This window comes from Dipodomys merriami, unplaced genomic scaffold (assembly GCF_024711535.1).
Source record: "Dipodomys merriami isolate MVZ:Mamm:240054 unplaced genomic scaffold, mDipMer1.0.p SCAF_21, whole genome shotgun sequence".
In the NCBI taxonomy this organism is placed as follows: Eukaryota; Metazoa; Chordata; class Mammalia; order Rodentia; family Heteromyidae; genus Dipodomys; species Dipodomys merriami.
Window position 1 is genome coordinate 6,032,462 of NW_027203493.1, and position 21,818 is coordinate 6,054,279.

Here is a 21,818-nt window from a genome sequence, read left to right on the forward strand (position 1 = left end):
GTGACACGGTTCAAAAGAAAGATACTCAATATATGACTTATACAACTGTAGCCTCTGTGTGCATCACCTTTATAATAAAAAATTTAAAACTATAAGCAAATAAATACATAAATGTCACACATAAGAAAATAAGATTGCTTCTTAAAAGAATACTTGGCAGTGTTCCACCTGAGCAAAAATTGTAATTCCTGAAATGTGTTTTTATTTCTTCTCTCCTCTTCTTCCTTTATAATTCTCTGAAAATATTCTAAGGCAACAAATCCCTGTGAATATTTCTCAAACACATACTAGGTGACTAGGTTTTGTTTTTGTTGTTGTTTTTTGGCCACTGGAGGAGATCTGGCATGAATGAATAAATACAATCCCTGCTTTCACAAGAGCTACAATTTTGGGGAGTGAAGAATACAAAAGTGAAGGAATATTTTACAGTATAATTTGTGATCATAAATTGTAAGAAAATAACTTAGATGGTGTAGAGGTAGAAAATAACAATAGGGAGTGACTGGAACCATCAGGAAATCTCTCTCTCCTTCTCTATCTCTGTCTCTCTCTTTCTCTCCCCTTTTCAAGAAGAGGTTCATCTGCAAGTGTCCAACAATGACATGAAATTAGTCGGGAAACTCCTCTGAGAGACAGCATTCCATCAGAGAGAAAAGAAAATGCAGGAACAACCATAAACTAGGCACAGGCAGATACACACATATACACATATGTTATATACACGGATATATACACATATATATAATATATTTTTGAAGTATGCTTAGAGCCTTGTGAGAGTTTGTAGAATGAAAAGTTTTGCTGACATAGGAAGTCATCTGGTTAGTCAGAACACTGTGGTGTGTTGACTTGCTTTTGTCCTTAAAAGTTGCCATGGATGGCTGTGTGCCCAATGGGTTGAAGCCACTGGAGAAGGTAAGCTTCCCCTGGATTCATAGGAAAGATGGGTTCACTGGCATGTAAGTTAGTGACTGCCCACAGTCCTATGTTTCATCCAGAATTTCCTCAGGGCCCTTTTCACATCTGCATTCCTCAAGGTGTAGATCAGAGGATTTAACATCGGTTCCACCACAGTAAAGGACACAGCCATTGCCTTGTCTATGGGGTAAGTGACCACAGGCCTCATGTACAAGAACACACAGGGCACAAAGAACAAGACGACCACTGTGAAGTGGGAGCTGCATGTCGAGAGAGCTCTGCGCCTCCCTTCAGAGCTGTAAGCCTTCAGGGAGCAGAGGATCACCACATAGGAAGCAATGAGGATAAGGAAGATGGCTGTACACATCACCCCACTATTGAGGATGACCAAGAGACCCAAGATGTGAGTGTCCATGCAGGCCAGTTTCAACAATGGAAACAAGTCACACATAAAATGATCGATGATATTGGGGCCACAGAAAGGAATTTGATACATGAAAAGAAGCTGGATTGTGGCATGGAGTGATGCCCCCACCCAGGCCCCGGCCACCAGCAGATAACACACTCGAGGACTCATGATGGTCATGTAGTGTAAGGGTTTGCAGATGGCCACGTAGCGGTCATAGGCCATCACGATGAGAAGGATGATCCCTACACCACCAAAGAAATGTTCCGCGAAGAGCTGGGTCATGCAACCTCTAAAGGAGATGGTCGTTCTCTCAGACAGGGAATTGACAATCAACTTGGGGGTAATCACTGAGGAGTAGGTGACATCCATGAGGGCTAAGGAAGTAAGGAAGAAAAACATGGGTGACTGCAGACTAGGGCTTACAGCTATGGTGACCACAATGAGTAGGTTTCCCAGTACCGTGGCCGTGTACATGAGGAGAAACAGAGCAGAGAGCGCTCTCCTCAGCTCTGGATTCTTTGTGATACCCAGCAGAATGAATTCAGTCACATTGTGTGCATTTTCCATTTGTGGTTTGCTACCCAAATGCACGCTGTCCTGGGAAATCTGCAAAAGGAATAGCATTTTTGATTAGTAATGATTGGGTAGGCTGGACCATTTTTTGGCACTCTGTTGTACTCTTTTAACTTTTCTTTCATCCAGCTGTTGCTCACATCAACTACAATAAGTCTCATGGCAGCTTCACCCTCCCCCTTCCAAGTCCCAGTCTCCACAGCAACTTTATCTCTCACTAACTTTTCCTTCACAGTGCTTTCCCAGTTTGTGGCACTTGAAATACGAAGTGATTCTTGCATTGGGGAAATTTTTGACCACTAGAAAATGGTCACCTTAATAAGATCTTGGAATGACGTCCGTCTCATTCTCTCCAATGCCTCCATTCTGTTTTCCCCAATAAACGTCCTAGATAAGACCTCAACTTCAGCTTTTTGATCATTGAAAGGTAGATTCTTTCATTTATCAATAGATATATCTAATAGCTTCAAAAATATTATGCATGTTTCAAACAGTTCTACTGTGCTAATTGAAGAGCTATAAGACAATTCATATCCAAAACTCCATTTTTTAATGATTTATCTTTCCACTCATGTTTGCTTTCTAAAATGTCATTATTAACTACATTATTGTTTTATTATTATGCTTGTTTCTTGTAGAGGATGATGCTATGAGGTATATTTTTCCTCTTAGAGATTCAATTCTGAGGCTTAACAGGGTGAAAAAATGACAACAGAGCTATTAAACATTAATGCCAAATTCAAATGTAGATTTTCCAGGGTCCATTAACACTAATAATAATCCATATTGTTTTTCTATGTTGATATCACCAGTGCAATACTAATGACATATTTTCTTTCATGATATAATTTCATTATCATTACACTCCAGGGAGATAATTTTATCATTACTATACCTATTACTGTACCATTTGACATCCCATCAACTCAGCCTGAAATTGAAAACCCTCTCCAATATTAATCAATCCTCTTTTTGGTACATCTCCCTTCCTGACAGTAAAACCTTTCTTTTACCACCAGAGCACATATCTAAGGCTGTTGCAGACAAAAGACAGGATTCTTAGTTCTGAAGAGGTAGCGCTAATTAATTCTCTATCCAGGAGGCCATTTACTGAACACAAACAGAAACAAACCACACAATCGAAATCAAACTCAGTAAGTGCTTGTTATGACCTCATGATTTTCTCTTAATTCACACACAAATATACAAGATGGGAACTGTTATCTTGATTTTTAGATGAAGCAAATAATGTATGGAGAAGTCTTAAAACTTGATTAAAGCCTTTCAGTGGGTGTGTGAGTGAGTTCACTATACAGGCTCCTAACCTCTAGGATCTTGATCATCTGAGAATATTGTCTAGCTTCAGAGTTTCCTGAGGATAAAGGAAACATTGGGTATACATTGTCTGGAGAGTATGATTCGGATTTTCATTGTGACACCTTCCCATTCCATATGCTTAACTCTGACTATACGCTAGTTAACACACCTTTACCATCCATCTCCACCCTCCACTCCCCCCTGTCCCCCCCTCACCACTTTCATCCTGGATCTGTGTGACACTCACCTGTAGAGATTGCATATTACCAATCACAAATGTCTTCTCTGTTCATTTTTTAAAACTTTCATATTGGTTTTATCTTTTTATGGGGATGCTTAACCAAGCCTAATTTATCACCTTTGCATTAAATTTTAATGCTGTGTTGGATACATCCTACTCACTTATTTCAATCTGTACATTTGAATTCTTTGAAGGTAAACTTCACAGAACCTTTTGACCCCCTCAATGCCAGGGTCAGCTTTTTAGCACCAGAAATAAGCGTGGCACTATCAGACTCTGGCTGCTATTCCTTTCACATTCTAGACCCAAATCCCCTTTTGCCCATCTTTACCATTTCCAGTCTTAGACATATGTAATGAAATGCAAGAGCGAAACATACCTTGTGTTTTTAATTTAGTGTTGAGTCACTGCCAGCAGATCCTCCTTCTAGTATTAATTGTGGATAACTTGACAAAAGAAACTGAAGCACATGAAACTACAAATTCTTGGTAGCCATAGGGTCTTCATCCTGAGACAATAATTCATATACACAAATGAATCAAGTCAGTAAATTCCTGGTAGGTTTAAAATATAATTAATGGTGAATGTATTGAATGATTCGATTATTTCAACAGCCTCAAAATCAGTATTCAAGTAAAAATTTAAGGCCACTTCCAAATCTCAGTGTAGTATTCACAGATAGCAACCTGATGGTGTTAATAAATAAAAAACAAATACTGCTCAGAAAAACAATTTACAGCCATTTCAAAACGACCATAGAGCTAGTCCCAGATGACATGTGATTTTTCTTCTTTAGGAGATCGAGGAAGCATAACTTCTAAAACAAGTCAGAACCTACCCAGGAAATAGTACAGTCATTCAAGAAGGAGTTCTTTTGATTGAAGTAACATTTCTAGTGATTTTAAAATCACTAGGAATCTCAGTGTCCAAAGGCTTACACAGGAAACAAACCTGTGATTGAAACTGAAATTTCCTCTAAGTAGGCAAAGTTGCCTACCAAGATAGCCAATAGTAAATCTGATGTAAATCTGCCGTATTTGGCAGTAGGGGGAGTTTATAATTTGTAAACATTTTCCACTTTGCATTTTAAGAGAAGCATCTTAATGAGATACTCATTGAGAAAGGGACCTGTGGTAAAACAGGACACAGCACCACCTACAAATGACCCAAATTTCCAGCTGTGCACACTTGCATCATTCTGGTTGCATCCCTCTGCAGCGCTGTCTCCACTAATCAATGCACCAGCCAATTCCCATCCACCTCTGCGGTGATAAGGTTTCCCCAGGGACAGCAGAGCTCGACTGGAACTGGGCCAACTTGATGGCTCTTTAGCAATGAAGTATGCTTCATTCAATCAGCTCCACAGCTGAGCTCTGCTCTTTAGTAATGGAATGGTTATACTATGTTCCATCTGTCTGATCATATAGATAAAAGAAAGGAAATAGTACTTCTCTTGGCCACTTAGCAAGTACCCCACATCAAGGAGTTCTGTCCTTTAAGTTTAAGTAAAAGATTAAATTTATTGTTGAAAGATGATTTTATTATTGAAGACTACTATGGTATTATTAAAGATTATTATAAGGTTAAATGTATCTTTGAAAAAAGTTTCCTGGAGAATTAGTAAACAAGGAAATATATTTCTATTTTAAAAATATGAGTCACAAAAAAATAGGAACAGGCAGGGCATGATAGACCATACATGTAATCTCTGATACTCCGGGGATGAAGAGAAGAAGGTTCATAGTTCAATGCCAGACAGGAAAAAATTGCCATTGAAGTCCCAACTCAACAAATAGGCACGATATAGAGGTTCATGTCAATAACCTCAGCTAAACAGGAGCTGGTCTCAGTATGAGAGTGGCCCTGGACAAGATGTTAAAACACTATCTGAAAAGAAAACAATAATAACCTCAAGCAAATAGAACTAGAGGCATGGTTTAAGTGGTAAAGTACTTGCCTAGCAAGTAAAGATATTAGTAAATAAAGGTCCCTCTCCTACCCCCCAAAAAACAACAAAAAAGAAAAGAAAAATAGAAGCAGATTTAGAGGACTTTCAAAATATTTGGCCTATTTTTGTTCCAAGAAGAAAACTCATAGATAGTTTATAGATTGCTTCTGCTATTCTTCCTTTTGCATGTCTCCCATTTTATATACATTCATAGTGCCCCAAAATGCAAACTAAAAAAAATCAATAGTGATTATTTCACTTTCCTAGTGCCTACCCTCCATGTATCCATCTGAGAATTTGTTGCTTCTATTTTATTAGTACACATTATCACAAATTTATTGGTTTTACTGTGACTTTATTATTGTTGTGGTGGTGGTGGTGGTGAATTTTTTTTAAAATTTATTATTAATAAGTTTTTTATTGTGAAAATACCATACAGAAGGGTTACAATTACATGAGCAAGGTAATGAGTACATTTCTTATCAAGCATTGCTGCCTCCTCCTTTGTTTTCCCTTACCTTCCCTGTCCTACCACCCCCCCACCCTCCCCATCTTTGATACTTACTGTGACTTTTGAATGCATATGTATTATGCACTTTGGTCATATTCATCACTGATATTAACATTTCTTGTTCACCCTTCCTCTTTTTCCCCACCTATCCCTCTGCGATTTTCAAGCTTTTTTTTTTTTAATAAAACTAAGATTTCACATATGAGAGAAAACCTGTAATACAATGAGAGCTCACTTCATCTGTGGATTTTTCTACACATGGTTTTGACCATGAACAGTCCAGAAATAATTTTTAATTAAAAAATAACAACCTTAAATCCCATTACACAACTCAATTGAGGCAGATGAACCTTCTATCAGTTCTGTGTTAACATCAACAAGTGTAAATCATTGTGTGAGCAGCTCAGGCATTTCCCTACCCTTATGTGAATGTTATGAAATTATGTCTCCCATAGAGCAAATGGTGCCCCCCCCAAAGCAAAGCAAAAGGCGCCCCCCAAAGCAAAGCAAATGCAATGTCCTTACTTAAGTGGTACTGCAAGCAGCTTAGATTCTCTAAAGGGCAGTAGAGGAAGTTTATCAGCATGGCATTACTGTGAAAATGAAATGCAGTAGTGAACTCGATGTATCTTAAGCAGTCATAGTTTTCCCTTCAACAGTAGTATCCTTGGAACCATATAGCCAAGGATAGCAAAGATCTATAATGCAGTTGTCTTTCTAAGCCTGGCTCATTTTATTTATATAGTGATAGCCTATTGTACCCATGTTCCTGCAAATGACATTATTTCTCACCCCTCTTTATGGTTGAATAATACTCTGATGTGTATGTGTGTGTGTGTACATGCATACATCTGACACACTTTCATCATTCATCCCTTGTTAACAACCTGGGCTGATCTGATTCTTTCCTAACTTGTAGAGCCTCTTTTCTAATTTTGTTAGAGGCCAATAAATATTTTTTAAATACATAAGAGATCAAAGTTCTAAGGAAAAGCTAATTTATCACATGCATGAAGAACTTAGGCAATTAACGGCATGACTCTGGAGAAAACTCATCCTTTAGAATCCTCCAAGGACAGTCTTTTTATAAATCTTTCCAGTGAAAAATCCAGAATCTATGCATATAATCATTGAGCACTTAATAAAGCACATTAAAAGCTGTGCAGAGGCCTAGTCTCTCTGTTCAAAACATGTTAGTCTCTGGGGTTTAGTTCTGAGTGTCTCGACACTGTTCTGTGAACAATCATTAGTTCGCTTGCACACTTCCTCACAATTTATGTACACGGCCACCTCCTTGCCAGTCTAAACAGGCCACATTCCTCTCCTCTTCCACAGACTCCTCATGGCGTTTTTCACCTCTGTGTTTCTCACTGTGTAAATGATAGGATTCAACATGGGGGTGAGAATGGCAAAGAACACAGTCACCAGCTTGTCCACGGGGTAGGTGACCACGGGGCGCATGTAGGTGAAGATGCAAGGCACAAAAAAGAGAACGACCACCGTAAAGTGGGAGGCGCACGTGGAGAGGGCTTTGCGCCTGCCCTCAGAGCTGTGGGATTTCAGGGAGCCCAAGATGACTATGTAGGAGACAAGTAACATGGAAAAGATGAGCAAGCACATGGCCCCGCTATTGGCCGCCACCACCATCCCCAGCCTGTAGGTGTCTCTGCAGGCGAGTTTCAACAGAGGGAAGAGATCACACATGAAGTGGTCAATGACATTGGGGCCACAGAAGGGCAGGTGAGTCATGAAGAGAATTTGCACGGTGGCATGCAGAACCCCTCCTATCCAGGCTACCACTACCAAGAGACGACATAAGCCCGGCCTCATGATGGTCATGTAGTGGAGGGGCTTGCATATGGCCACATAGCGGTCATAGGCCATGACAATAAGCAGGATGATCTCTGAGCCGCCCAGGAGATGCTCCACGAAGAGCTGAGTCAGGCAGCCACCCAGAGAGATGGTTCTCCTCTGGTAGAGCAGGTCCACAAGCATTTTAGGGGTGGTGACAGAGGTGTAGGAGGCATCGATGAAGGACAGGTAAGTGAGAAAGAAGTACATGGGAGCAGAGAGCGAGGGGCTGAGGGAGATGGTGGTGACAATGAATAGATTGGCCAGCACAGTGAATAAGAAGATGAATGAAAAGACAATGAAGAGGATTTTCTGCCAGTGAGGGTTCTGTGTGAGACCCAAGAGGATAAATTCTGTCACGTTATTTGGAGGCATGAAGTGATCCATTCGGGAACTGAAACCTTACCGAGGCCAGAATCATCTGTATAGAAAGATGAAGAAACATGATCATTAGCCATGATAGGATGATAGGCTGGATTTCAAAGGACAGACAGAAGATAGTCTCTATAACTGTGAAGCAAATTCATAGCCTTCCTTACTCCATAACTGCTTCAATTATTCATATTCAACTTCCCCTATGATGTTCTCTGTCCCTCCATAGACATTGTTGTATTTATCTCCCATAAAATATCTGGGGCTGGGAAGGTGGTTCAGTGGTAGAGTGCTTACCTTGCATGCATGAGGTCCTGGGTTCGATTCCTCAGCACCATATAAGCAAAAAAGCCAGAAGTGGCACTGTGACTCAAGTGGTAGAGCACTAGCCTTGAGCTGAAGAGCTGAGGGACAGCATCCAGACCCAGAGTTCAGGCACTATTACTGAGACACACACACACACACACACACACACACACACACACACTCACACACAGTATACATATATATATATATATGGTAGTATATATATGTATATATATAAGGTAGTGTATAGTACTCCTTGTATAATTTATAGAGGAGTTACTGAGCTATCTTCCAAGAGATAAGTATTTTCCTTCTGTTTCCATCTTACTTCACTAGTCATTCCAGTCTCCTCTTCTTCTGAATCCTCTTCCACATCTGTGTTCTCTCAAATTACAACAAGAAGTATTTTAGAAGCATTAGCTGCTGCATACAAGTAAAAAAAATGTTCTCTCTTCCAGAATTTGCCTTTTTGAACCCAGAAGTTTGGGAAAGAAAGACATGGTCAAGACATCGAGGAGCAGCAAATTGCCTAAGTATTTAGACACAGACTCTTCCTGCCATGGGTCAAAACACAGATGCTATTTTTGTCTTTTCCCTCTCTGTGCTGAGGGCAGTGTCTCAACCATACTGTCATCTACATCAGGTGATGAATAAACCTCTGGAGAACTCACACATGGCACATTTCCATGTCCATCTGTGTGCAAGAATGCACCTGCTTCCCTCATCCACCCTCCAAGGAGTTCAAGTACTAACTTCCTTCTGGTCACTTATGCATACTATTTACTTCATGAGAATTATTAATGAACTTTTGAAAAGGCAAGTAATTTCAAAATCTTGACATCATTTATAAGGCATGAAAGTGTTCATAACTTCTAAGAAAGTGTATGTTGTTGAGTAAATGTTGGTTAGTTTGATGTTCTTAATTCTTTCTGAATTATGTTCCAAACGTTATTTCTCATTGTTCAAGTTAGTAAATTTATCACCTCAGTAGGTGGGGTTATTAGACACACACACACACACACACAGACACACACACACACACACACACACACACACACACACACACACACACACACATAAACATTATGCTTTATGGAGGTTTTTCAACCCAAGATGATCTAGTAGGCAAAAGAAGCCTTTATTTTAAAAATGTTTAAATAAATAAAAAATGTTTAAATAAAAATTGCATATAGAGAAAATAGACAGCTAGATAACTACAGGAGTAGAAGTGTATACATATACCTGCAAACACACATACACATTAAATACTTCTAACAGTATCTATTGCATGTTCATATGTGAATGTAAAACATTTCTACCAGATGCAATTAATAATCCCTCCCCTGACAGATTCCTTTTTGTCTCCATACATGAAATAAATGGTCAGCTCTAGTTCTTTAAATATGTGCTATGAACATTCTTAGGTCTATTTCTCCCCTAGCACCCCCATCCACTACTCTTAGTGAGATGTTATCTGTACATAGACTCAGAAAGACTCATCATCATTTGAGGACCTAAATTGCCCAAAGAAATATAGAGAAAAATGTAGCTATAATGAGATTCATTCCATAAAGACATTTTCCTTTCAAAGTTGTCAGGAACCAAAGATGAACATCTTTCCTTTACACATCTGTGAAAAGAAACCATAGCTACTTTATTGCATTCCCTCATTCTGAGTCACCTCCTAAACAGATTAAAAGCCCAGAGTACATCAAGTAGGGCAATAGCTGTGAGTTAAAAATAACTATGAGGAAATGAAAATCATTTAGTCTTTTTTATTTAACTTCGTAAAACTAGTTCTGGAAATAAATCCAAAGGAAATTGTTTTCAAGGAGAAAACGTATAACACTTTTATCAACATGATAAGGGAATGAGAATACTAGAAACTGTATAATGCTCATAGCAGAGAAATGAATGAGTAAAACACAGCACATCCCTTAAAAGGGTCTGTAGATTTTAACAGAGATGTTTTTAAAATCTGTGTAATATAGGAAAAGCCTTATGTTGTGTTAGTAAATGTACACATTACCTTGCTCATGTAATTGCAACCCCTCTGTACAGTATTTTCACAATAAATAAAACAAGGGAAATTGTAATGTATATTTGATACGTATGATTCTTACCAGTTTAAATATATATAAATTGGAGGAAAGACAATGAAATATTACTTCTAAGGTGAGATTTATGATTGATTCTATTTTCCTTAGTGTTTCATTGGCTAAAGAAAAGAAAACTTAGATTGGTAAGGATGTGAGATTGATTATATCATTTTTATTGCAATATAGGAATTATATACACTATAGAGTTTCATTATGACATTCCTATTCATGCCTACAATATATTTTTACCAGTATTCACTGCTTCATTCTGTACTCTTATTCTCTTTCCCCCTTTCTTTCCCTTCCACAGTCCTAGTATATGATGATAAATTTAAAGTCTATTTAAACCCAAGATTCCACATTTATATGATTTCCTCTTTTTAAAAAATCTCACCTATCAATTTATTGAACATAACTCCATGTGCAGGACTCCAAATGGCCATTTGTCCATAAAGAACGAAGCAAAGTTGTAAGCTCAAAAATGCCTGCCCCTCAGCGACAACAAATCTTCACTGATTTATAAACAGCACTTTTGAACAATGCCGTTCTCTGGAGTCTTACCCAATGATGCTACATACCCTGTTTGCAGACAAACTTTCTTAGCAGTAGCTAATTGAACCTCTGGAGTATTTCATTACCATAAGCACATCTCACAACAACCCAATTACTTCTGCTTTCTTAACCGAACAGTGCAGAAGAACAATGTAGCATTTGTCTTTAATTGTGAGGGTTTTTTTTCCCCCTTTGGTACACAAGAAGGTAAATCACTGTGTCAAGAGGAAGTAAAAATAAAATAAAAAATTGAGAGAGGGGTTAACATTGTTCTAAAATAAATGTACCCATTGCTTTACTTACTTTACTTACCCATTTACTTTACTTTACCCATTACTTTACTGTAACTGTGCCCCCACTGAACATCACCTTTACACTAAAAATATTAAAATAAAATTAAAAAATCAGCTGCTACTGAATTTGGATATTTGGTGACAAATTAGCTTACTGTTTGTATGAGGACTGGATAGATGATATTGTATAGACTGAATGTTTAGCTGCCTTTTGAAATTTTTGCTTTAACATTTTGTTTGTTGAAGAATAATCTTTAGTTATCATACTTTAAAGTGGGCATTATGGGACCGGGACAGGCTGTATTATTATTAAAGCACCACTGGCAACCAGTGCAGTTGACAGAATCCCTCCAAAGCAGTTGTTTCTCATGCCATGTCCAGAGTGAGATTAGCATGGTAATAGTAAAAAATAATTACCTTTCTTGAATTATGGTCTCCTAAAAGTTTAATTCCATGACATTGAATTAAACTCAGTTTAATCTAATAACATAAAATGAAAGAAGCTGTCAATATTCCCACTTCACAATATGGGAGGCTAAGTCAGGAAAGCAGGTTATCATGCACAAGGGAAAATAATGGCTATGGCTTCTAATTCTTATGCCAAATCCTTGTTCTTAAGATTATTGGGTTACAATGAACCTATTGTAACACTTTCATGCTGTCATCATTTATGAGGTGCATTTAAATTACCTACTAAATAAAAGAAATAGGATGTACAGAGGGATTGCAGTTAAATAAGTCAGGTATTGAGTACATTTCTTTTTGAACAGTGTCACCCCTCCCCTCATTTTTTCCCAGGTTTTTTCCTCTCAATCCCCCTCCCTCCTCAAGTTACATAGTTCATTTCCAACACGGTGGTTAGTAAAAATATTTTTTAATCAATTGATTTCAATTAAACTCAAGAATAATCTATATAGCCCCACATTCACTCATCCATATTCCAATATGCTTTCCAAAATAAGGAACATATAAGTTGTATTGAACTGAATCTGAGAATACAGTCGTGGTGAGAAGTATACATTGGAGTAAAAAAGAAATTAAGAAAACTGAAGCCACATCACTGAACTGAACTTGAATAAATGCTTGAATATTGCATGGTCATGATAATATTTGTGTTAACAGGAGCAGGGGAGTATCAAGACACAGTAAATTATTTACTGGTTACCACTAACCTCTCAAAACCCTTCCAATTTGACTTCTAGTTCAAGTAAAATACAATAATATTTGAGGTAAATATATGAACATGAGTAGAATCAAATAGCATTGTACATCCTCTGAATGAACTTGATTATAGAAGCCAGTAATTTACTGGAATGAGATAGTGTCACAGTAAAAGTAGTCCCAGGTCTCTTGGTCCCAAGGTTGCTGCTCTTATTCATCATTAATTGTGCTTCTACAGCCTTAACATGTCGTTAACTATTGTTACAACAGAGATTCCAATTTTGTCAGTAACACATTTAGTAGCTACAAAGTGGGAAGCTGGATCATCAGAGGTAGTGATATAACACAGTAGAAGCATGTGTACTATGGAAAGACTGTACTTGAAAAGATCCAAATTGTATAGTTCATTTTTTGCATAAAGTATAGCAAATGCAATTATTTTATAATTTTATTTTAGCATTAACATATATTTGCAGTATGCGGGGGGAGCTTCATTGTATTATTTCCATGCATACATGTAGTCTATACTGAACTGACTTACCCTTCCACCTTATTCATTTTCTGTGGCTTTATCAACACTTCTTTGTCAAATGTCATTCAGTGGGTTTTATTGTGGTATATTCACACACACACACACACACACACACACACACACACACACACACACACACACACAGAGTACCCTTTAATCCCTATCACCTTTCATTTTAAAAACAAGAAATGCTGAATGTGTTCCATAAGGTAATGAGAAAGTATTTTTCTTTTAATTTCCTTCATTCCACTCTGTCTTAGATACAAGTACACCATACAAAAGTCTGAGTCCCAACTATTTTTATGTACAGGCATATCATGCAACTCTGCAATTAAAATTAAGAAAATTTTCAGTTGCTTACAAAGCAAGAGATTGGGCTGATCAATACTACCTACTTTGTGACAGAATTTGTAATCCTTGAAAGAAATTCAAGCATCCATCAAATTTGAATGGAAAAGAATGAAAATCTGACCAATGGTCCCATCAACCCACTTGAACTTCATTTTCTTCTGTCAACAAAAACTAATAATAATAATATTATTATTATTATTATTATTCCTTCCTTGCAAAGTGTTTTATGAGTCAAGTGAGGTCAAAGAAAGGTTCCGAGGTCAATTATGTTATAAAAATATTAAGTGGAAAGATCCAGAAGCAATTCATTAATCTCAAATTGCATGCCATTCTTAGTAACATGAAGAAATCTCACATCATCCCATTTGGTCCATTCCAGGGCATAAATCATGCACCTTTCTGGCATAGCCACACAGCCTACTCTACTTGAACACAAGGCACTGAATTACCTAGCATGAGATCACAATTCTTATATAACTCCGAGTTCACTTAAAAATAGGTTTGGAGGACACAATTCCACTACCATATATTATGATAGTTGTTTTATTATTAATAGGTGTTAGCTTCTTACTGTATTTAGAAAATGACCTTCATCACCGATATGCACGTATATGAAAAGCGTAGTAGGTAGAGATGAATAAAATCCATGAATTCAGTTATTACCAATTATGTCTTAATGAGTTTAGAAGTGGTGGATTAACTTGTAAAAATAATGTTCTTCATAACAAGGTGGAAAACAATATAGCTATTTTTAGCTATATATTGTGCTTTATCTGATATGCTGGAAGAGAAGAAACGTGGCACTTTTTTGTCAGTCGTGGGGCTTGAACCCAGAGCCTAGACACTGTCCCTTACCCTGAACTCTTTTGTTCAAGGCTAGTGCTCTACCACTTTGAGCCATAGCTCCATTTATGGTTTTCTGGTGGTTAATTGGAGATAAGAATCTCACAGACTTACCTGCCCCAAATGGCTTTGAACTGCAATCCTCAAATCTCAGCTGGGATTACAGGTGTGAACCATTGGCAACCTTTACATGCTATTTTCTTATTTAATAAAAAAGATATCATGGCAAGTTGCTACAATTATTTAATTCAGGCCCTTAAAGGATGCTGAACTTCCTTGATAAAGGGTTACTAGACCTTTGTAGGAAAAAACAATCACAAAAATCTAGCAGACATGGAAACACCTGCCTATACTCCCAGGTTACAGGAATTAGCAGTGAGAAGATCACTGTCCAAGGATAAAATGTATGAAATCTTAAATGAAAAACTAAATGAAGAAAATAATGTGCTGAAGGTATCATTGAAATGGGAGGGTGCCTGCCTAGTAAGTTTCAGTGTGATTTCAAATTCCATTACTACTCAAAATTATAAAATCCATATATTCTTACTCTCTATGCTATTTTCTTTGGACTCTTCTGTTTTAATATATTTGTGATTTGTTTCTAATTGAAGTCACATAGAAACAAAGTATACTATTTAAGAACAAACACCCTCTGGACCTCCCAACCCAAGCACATCGTATGGATGATAGAAATGTCATAGGGGAAGCCCTTACCATGTGGAATGAATACATACCAAATTAACAATATCTAGAGTGCATTTAGTTTTGTCCACTGACAATAAAGTGAAAATGCATGGGTGGCTCTTTTCAAAATCAGTTGAAAAGCTGGAGGCATTTGTGTGGCTAAGTACAATTTCCACATAAATTTAGAAAATTATGAAAAAATACCGATTTTCCATCTTAATATGTATGTTCTGGGTTGACTTTTCAACAAGACAATATGGAATATCAACTTTTAAAAGAGTGATCTTGGTAACATAGCACTAGGTCTTCAAACGGACTACAGAGTAACCAAAAACAGAAGACACCTTTGACTTACCAATTAAGTCAAGGTTAAATAGTTTCCAGAGGATAATGAAAGCATTAATTATGTAAAATTTTGCAATATACACTTAAAGCATTTATCATTTATTTGTTGAAAGCTTAACAAGTATACCCAGAGAGGTAAATTGAATGTAGAGAAGTTCAATGGCTCCACTGTGAGTTAAGAAGCTTCACTATGTAGTCCATTATTGGGATGAAGTCAATTGTCCTAGATGTTCAGAATAGCACTGAACAATATTTCTGCTTTAATGTCTATCAGAATATGTGAAATCTATCACAACCGTACACTTCCTGGACACCTTGATTCTATCACAATGTGACATTAACCAAAACTATTTCTTATGAGTTTATTCTCAGCTATAAATATATTCTATTAACCTTTAAATCAATCCATTTGTCCAAAACATGTGATTACTATTAAATTAAAAATGTTTTTAAAAAGTGAATTGTTAGGTATAAAATATACATCACTTGGAATGAAGAGAACAAGTCTTATTTTGGTCACATTTTTATATGCAGAAAGGTTTCACAAACAAGAATAGATTTTCGGAAGTGGCGCTGTAGCTCAAGTGGTAGAGCGCTTGCCTTGAGCTGAAGAGCTGAGGGACAACGCCCAGGCCCAGAGTTCAAGCCCCACAGCCGACCAAAAAATAAATAAATAAATAAATAAATCATTAAAAAAAAAAAAAGAATAGATTTTCAACATTCTACCCAAAGAAAGAAAAGTTGATGAATTACTGAGTGTGAATTACTGTTATTAGCTTATTTGGATCTCCCCATAGTGAGTACATACTAAAATATTTTATAACTATAATAATATAAAATAGTTATAATTATAGATATATTATCCTATACCATTATTAATAATATGAATTTATATATTAATTATGTTCCATATTAATGTTTTGCATCTATGTTATATATTTTATATACTAACATCAATATGTTTTATATTATTAAATAAGTGTTAATAGTATATTGGTAAATACATAATGTATTAATATGGCATATTATATCAGTTATATCTTAATATATACACATATTGTCTTCTACAAACATATGCAATTATTTTTCAGTGAAATGAGTTTTAAAATATAAATGAACAGAGATAAATGATAAATCCAATAGCAATTTTCCATCAAAGATTCTTAAACACCAAAGTATGTTTACACATATAAGCTATAAAACTCATAAAATTCTTCCTCTCCGGAGGTTTGCATAACTAACATCTTCCACTTGTTAAATTCACATGGAAGTCTCAGAATAAGCAGGCTACACAGTCACAAAGGAAGTGATAGGCGACATGCGATTTCAGGCAGTGAACATAGTCCCAGACTGTGTAAAAGAATGCAGTCTGTTCTGCGTGAGGATTACAGCCCTCTCCCAACTAAAACCACGTTTTTATTCCACAGTTTCCTCATGGCATTTTTCATTTCTGCATTCCTCAGGGTGTAGATTAGAGGATTCAGCATTGGGGTTATGAACGTCAAAACGACTGTCACGGACTTGTCAATGGGAAAGGTGGAACTGGGCCTTGCATACAGGAAGATGCAGGGGACGAAGAATAAAATAACCACAGTGATGTGCGATGCACAGGTGTAGAAGGCTTTGCGTCTCCCTTCCAATCCGTGAGACTTAAGAGAGTTCAATATGATCCCGTAGGACACCAGGAGAATCAAGAAAGTGAGGGAACAAATCGCTCCTCCGTTAGCTATCATAGAAACCCCAATGAGGTAGGTGTTGGTGCAAGCAAGTTTCAGTAAGGGATACATATCACACACAAAGTTGTCGATGACGTTGGGACCACAGAAAGGGAGCTGATAAATAACAAGGAACTGAACCAAAGAGTGAAGAAAGCCTCCCATCCAGGCCACCAATAGCATAAGGACACACACCCGCCGATTCATGATGGACATGTAGTGAAGAGGTTTGCAGATGGCCACATATCGGTCATAAGCCATCACCACCAGAAGGATGACTTCAGCACCAGCGAAGAAATGATCTATAAAAACTTGAGTCATACAAGCCTGGAAGGAAATGGTCTTTTTCTCATAGAGCAAGTCTACAATCATTTTGGGAGCAATGGTGGTCGAATAGACAGTATCAATAAATGATAAATAAGCAAGAAAAAAGTACATAGGGGAGCCCAGGGACTGGCTGGCCATGATTGTCACCATGATGAGCATGTTGCCCAGTATTGTCACTATATAAATGAATAAGAAGGTGACAAATAGAACTTTCTGCCCCTTGGGATTCTGGGTAAGTCCCAAAAGGATAAACTCAGTCACATTGTTCTTATTTGCCATGTATTCTTCTGAAAGTGGTGCTCTTCCTCGTTTTACTCACTGAGATCTACCGAGAAAAATAGAAGAAAAGAAAACGAATAGGTAATTAATTCACTTATATGTCGTTGCAGGCCATCCAAGTTTCAATATTTGCCTCTAGGATGTTTCACCACAATTTCCTGAATCTAAGAATAAAATGCATGGTCACTAAAAAAAACGTTGTGAATGCTCATTAAATGCTCATTAAACTTACCTTGAATTTCAGCATTTATCAGAGGACAACTGAGCACAGATAAAGATATTGAATTTTCTTCAGCCAGGAATGTTCAAAGAAAACAATGGGTGTTTTGAATACACACGTACACACACATAAACATACACTCACAACAGTGCACACATTTACTCACAAGCAGAACAATTAGGAACCAGGATTATTGAAGGAAAAAAATGAGTAATAAAGTTCAAAGTGAATCTATTAAATTTGTTTAAATTGGTTATGGTTACCTAAAATTAGAATAAAGGTTTTAAGCAACACTATGATATAATACAAATAATTCTGTACTATTTGTGTGTAAATATTTGTTTGTTTTAACCCAGTAATTTTAGGAAAATCTTCTCCCACCTTAGATTGTTTCTTGAAATTGCTACTACCTTTCTAGTTATACAGTTATCTGAGTTCTTACCATTGACAACATTATCCTAAATAACATGATAGTATTTTTTATCATGCAGATTCACCCTGTTCTAAAGGTGATTATCAAATAATTATTGAATGAATCATTTTATTCCTGAATTATTATTGTTGAAAGGCCAATAAGAAGTTCACTCTTGAGTAAAAATGAATCATTTCCTTGATTCCCAGATATTTTGAGATGCTAATCTTCTGTGTAATGTGCACAGTTCATGTTGGAATACTTAATTTCTATATTCTACCACTTTAATGCCTACATTTCTTAGTGTCTGCTTTTGAGAGTCTGAATATTCTATCCTTTGCATTTTTAGAAAGTGAGCTTATACTTAATCACCTGAAAATATGAGAGTGTTTATAGAAAGCTGAGAGAAAACTGAGAAAAGAGAGATTAAAAAATAAAAATGGTCCTAAATTGAATGAAAATTACGATTTGTTGGGGGATGTGGTATGTGAACTGAGTCTAGAGACAATCTCCTCCATAAGCTGTCAGTCCGGAGGTACTTAGGGAGAAGGAAAGTACTAATACCAGTGCTTGCTTCTTGGAATCTTTGTACTCCTCAGTAAAAGAATAATGCAAAAATCATATTCTAAATTTTGATATCTGTCAATAGAAAATAACTTTCTCATGTAACTATGACCCTCTGTATAGTATCTTTACAATAAAAATGTATAAAAAAAGAAAACAAACTTTACAACTTTGTGGGGAGGTGGGGAAGAAAAACAAAGGAGGGATTAACAATGCTCAATAGGAAATGTATTCATTGTCTTATGTAACTGTAACCCCTCTGTACCATATTTTTGCAATTATATATATATATATATATATATATAAAGAAAATAACTACCATAAGTACTCACCATTCATAAGAGCTGTCAGCATTTAGAGGTAGCTTCTATAAAGGTTTCTCATGTTGACCTCTTGTGTACTTATGACTCTTTTATGATTGTGGGACTTGAATTCAGGGCCTGGACGCTGTCCCTCTTTTGCTCAAGGCTAGTGCTCTATCACTTTCAGCTCCAGTTTTCTGGTGGTTAATTGGAGATAAGAATCTCATGGGGACTTTTCTGCTGGGCTGGCTTTGAACCATGATCCTCAGATCTAAGCCTCCTGAGTAGCTAGGTGTGAGCCAGCAACTCTCATTTTTTCATAGCATTTTGTGTTTTATAAAATATATCTATCCAGCACTAGTTTCAAGTACAAAAGCTTAAAGTGCCCCAGGCCCTGAGTTCAAGTTTGGGACTCACACACACACACACACACACACACACACACACACACACACACACACACACACACACACACACACACACACACACACACACACAGTTATTCAGCAGATAATATGCATATTTCCTATTGTGATGAATTTTCTCTATTTTAATATGCATTGAAATTAAACTTATACAACTTGTAGACAATTATTTGTATGCTACTTAATCTAGTAATACTTACAAGATGGAGAAAGTACCTGTGTTAATTTTATTCTTGATTCTGACATAAAAAATTTTAATTGCATTAAAAAGCCTGTTTCTTAAGAAATATACAAAATACATTCAAAGTAAGCCTGTTTCTTTTTCCCTACTCAAAAACAGTGAAGAGTGTTTATAAATAGATTACCTGGCTTTTCAATATTCTCTTTGATCACTTGTTCCAAAGCCACACTTTTGAAACTGTACCATAGATCTGGAAGCTTGGTATCTTAGCTTGATGAAGATCAGTCAAAACTGTTACCCTCGGTCCAGGCATGTTCTAGAGAGGAAGGGAGAAAGCAGAGCACTGAAGCTATAAATGCTTTCTCACATAGATATGTATCTCCTTTAGTGTCCCTTAGTGTCCACAGACCTTTTCCATGTTCTTTCACTTGCAGAACACTGTATGGCTTAAGTTCTGGATTTATCCAGAGCTATCTTCGACAATCAACACCAAAGTTGCTTGATGAATCATCGTATCTGATCATTCTACTTGACAACACATCTCAAGAGTTAATGGTAAAATTCATTGTTTATTGCCCGAATTACTTGAATGCACCTGGTAACAGTTTGGGTCAATTGTGCATCACACAATCAAAAATGGACTTTGTTGTGTATTCCTACAAAATTGACAACACTGTATTGAGAGTCTTGTATGCTAGTGGCTTTTATTTTATATTTTCGCTGTAGCATTAATAACTTGGGAGAGTCTCATGGGTAGCAGAAGGCATGGCTGGGAATTTAATAAGTAAAACAAAATATTTAACTCATAACATCTTTCCTGAGTTGTTCAAAGTGTCCCCAAAGCTACCTGCTGCCATTAAATTCACTAAGGACTCCTATCCCCAAAAGCCCTGACATCAACCATGCAATGAGTTCTATATGGGCAGAAGCTTTCCCTGGACAATCATTTCAGGACAGTTAAGTGTAAAAAATAGCAATCTAAAAGCAATTCTTATTAAAAACATAATCCAAAAGTTGTGTCTATAAGGACAATTTGTTTTCAGTAAATTAGCATATGTCTAAGATTTTCAAATTGAAGAGTCAAAGAAAAGCATAAGGCTTCGTGCAGGTGAAGCACACTTAAGGAGAATGTCACAAAATCATCACCAGTACATGTTTCTTGCCAACTCCAATGAGATTATATCTGCATGCATGTTCAGTTCAGTTGCAAAATAAATTCTCTGGAAAAGAAATTTTTTAAAAAAAGCTAAGTAAGGAAGTGGTGCTGTGGTTCAAGTGGTAGAGCGCTTGCCTTGAGCTAAAGAGCTGAGGGACAGCACCCAGGCCCAGAGTTCAAGCTCCAAGACCAAAAAATAAATAAAAAATAAAAATAAGTAATTAAGACCTATGATTAGAAAGATGAAATAACATAAAAGTAAGATTAAAAATCATGAAAGTATAAAGTAAAATAAAATACATAAATAAGACAAAGTAACATGACTATCCAATAAAAAATAGAATACTGACCCTTGATTTTTATACATTCTTTATACAATGAAGTTCTTTTCTCTAAATCTCTCTACACATCCTCCAAGACTATCATAAAACCAAACATGTGATATCATGCATTGGTAAACACTCAGTTAAAGACACCAAGAATAGTTCTTCAGAACCACAGATTGCTTCCTAAAAAGGAAAATCAACATTGTTCAGAGAGGAGAAGGAAGGAAGCCTGTGGAGAATGGAGACAAGGAGGGATAAGCAGAGCTCTCCAGAGGGATGGCTCACCACCAGAAACACCACAGAAGAAGGAGTAAATTGCCCAAACTTTAAAATCACAAAAGATGTCTGATCTCTGATAAAGCATGCATACAAGAAACGAATAATGCATATACTATTCTCAAAAACAGATCACTTTTTGAAGTGATGAGAATGACAAGAAATGAAAAGTAGTCTTGGAAGACACAACAGGAGAAAATTTTTAATGGAAATAAAGGGACAAAATGATCACACTTTGGAAATAAATGATGACAAAATCTCAACATTACCTTTCATTTCTCCACTCACAAATTTTACTATGTACAAAAAGTAGAAAGGAAATAACACTG

The 21,818-nt window shown here is 36.7% G+C and overlaps 3 protein-coding genes across 4 annotated transcripts; all 3 read right to left on the reverse strand.

The window, feature by feature from the left end:
- Positions 1-964: 964 nt before the first annotated feature.
- LOC138834206 (olfactory receptor 4C6-like) lies at positions 965-1,894 on the reverse strand. Its single transcript, XM_070032954.1, has one exon. The coding sequence runs from the start codon at positions 1,892-1,894 to the stop codon at positions 965-967; it is 930 nt and encodes a 309-aa protein (XP_069889055.1).
- A 5,325-nt stretch (positions 1,895-7,219) lies between these two features.
- Positions 7,220-8,155, reverse strand: LOC138833710 (olfactory receptor 4C3D-like). The gene has a single exon (XM_070032002.1). The coding sequence runs from the start codon at positions 8,153-8,155 to the stop codon at positions 7,220-7,222; it is 936 nt and encodes a 311-aa protein (XP_069888103.1).
- Positions 8,156-16,691: 8,536 nt separating this feature from the next.
- Positions 16,692-18,777, reverse strand: LOC138833896 (olfactory receptor 4A15-like). 2 transcript variants are annotated; one of them, XM_070032321.1, is made up of 2 exons: positions 18,766-18,777; positions 16,692-17,615 (listed from the first exon to the last, which is right to left on the reverse strand). In XM_070032321.1, the coding sequence occupies exons 1-2, from the start codon at positions 18,775-18,777 to the stop codon at positions 16,692-16,694; spliced, it is 936 nt and encodes a 311-aa protein (XP_069888422.1). The 2 variants fall into 2 exon arrangements, with proteins under 2 accessions (XP_069888422.1, XP_069888423.1); XM_070032322.1 differs by lacking the exon at positions 18,766-18,777 and having other exon boundaries at positions 16,692-17,636.
- Between the last annotated feature and the right edge of the window lie 3,041 nt (positions 18,778-21,818).

Bases quoted from the DNA above. Each gene is read 5' to 3' on its own strand.
- LOC138833710 (XM_070032002.1), bottom strand. From the start codon at position 8,155: ATGGATCACTTCATGCCTCCAAATAACGTGACAGAATTTATCCTCTTG.
- LOC138834206 (XM_070032954.1), bottom strand. From the start codon at position 1,894: ATGGAAAATGCACACAATGTGACTGAATTCATTCTGCTGGGTATCACA.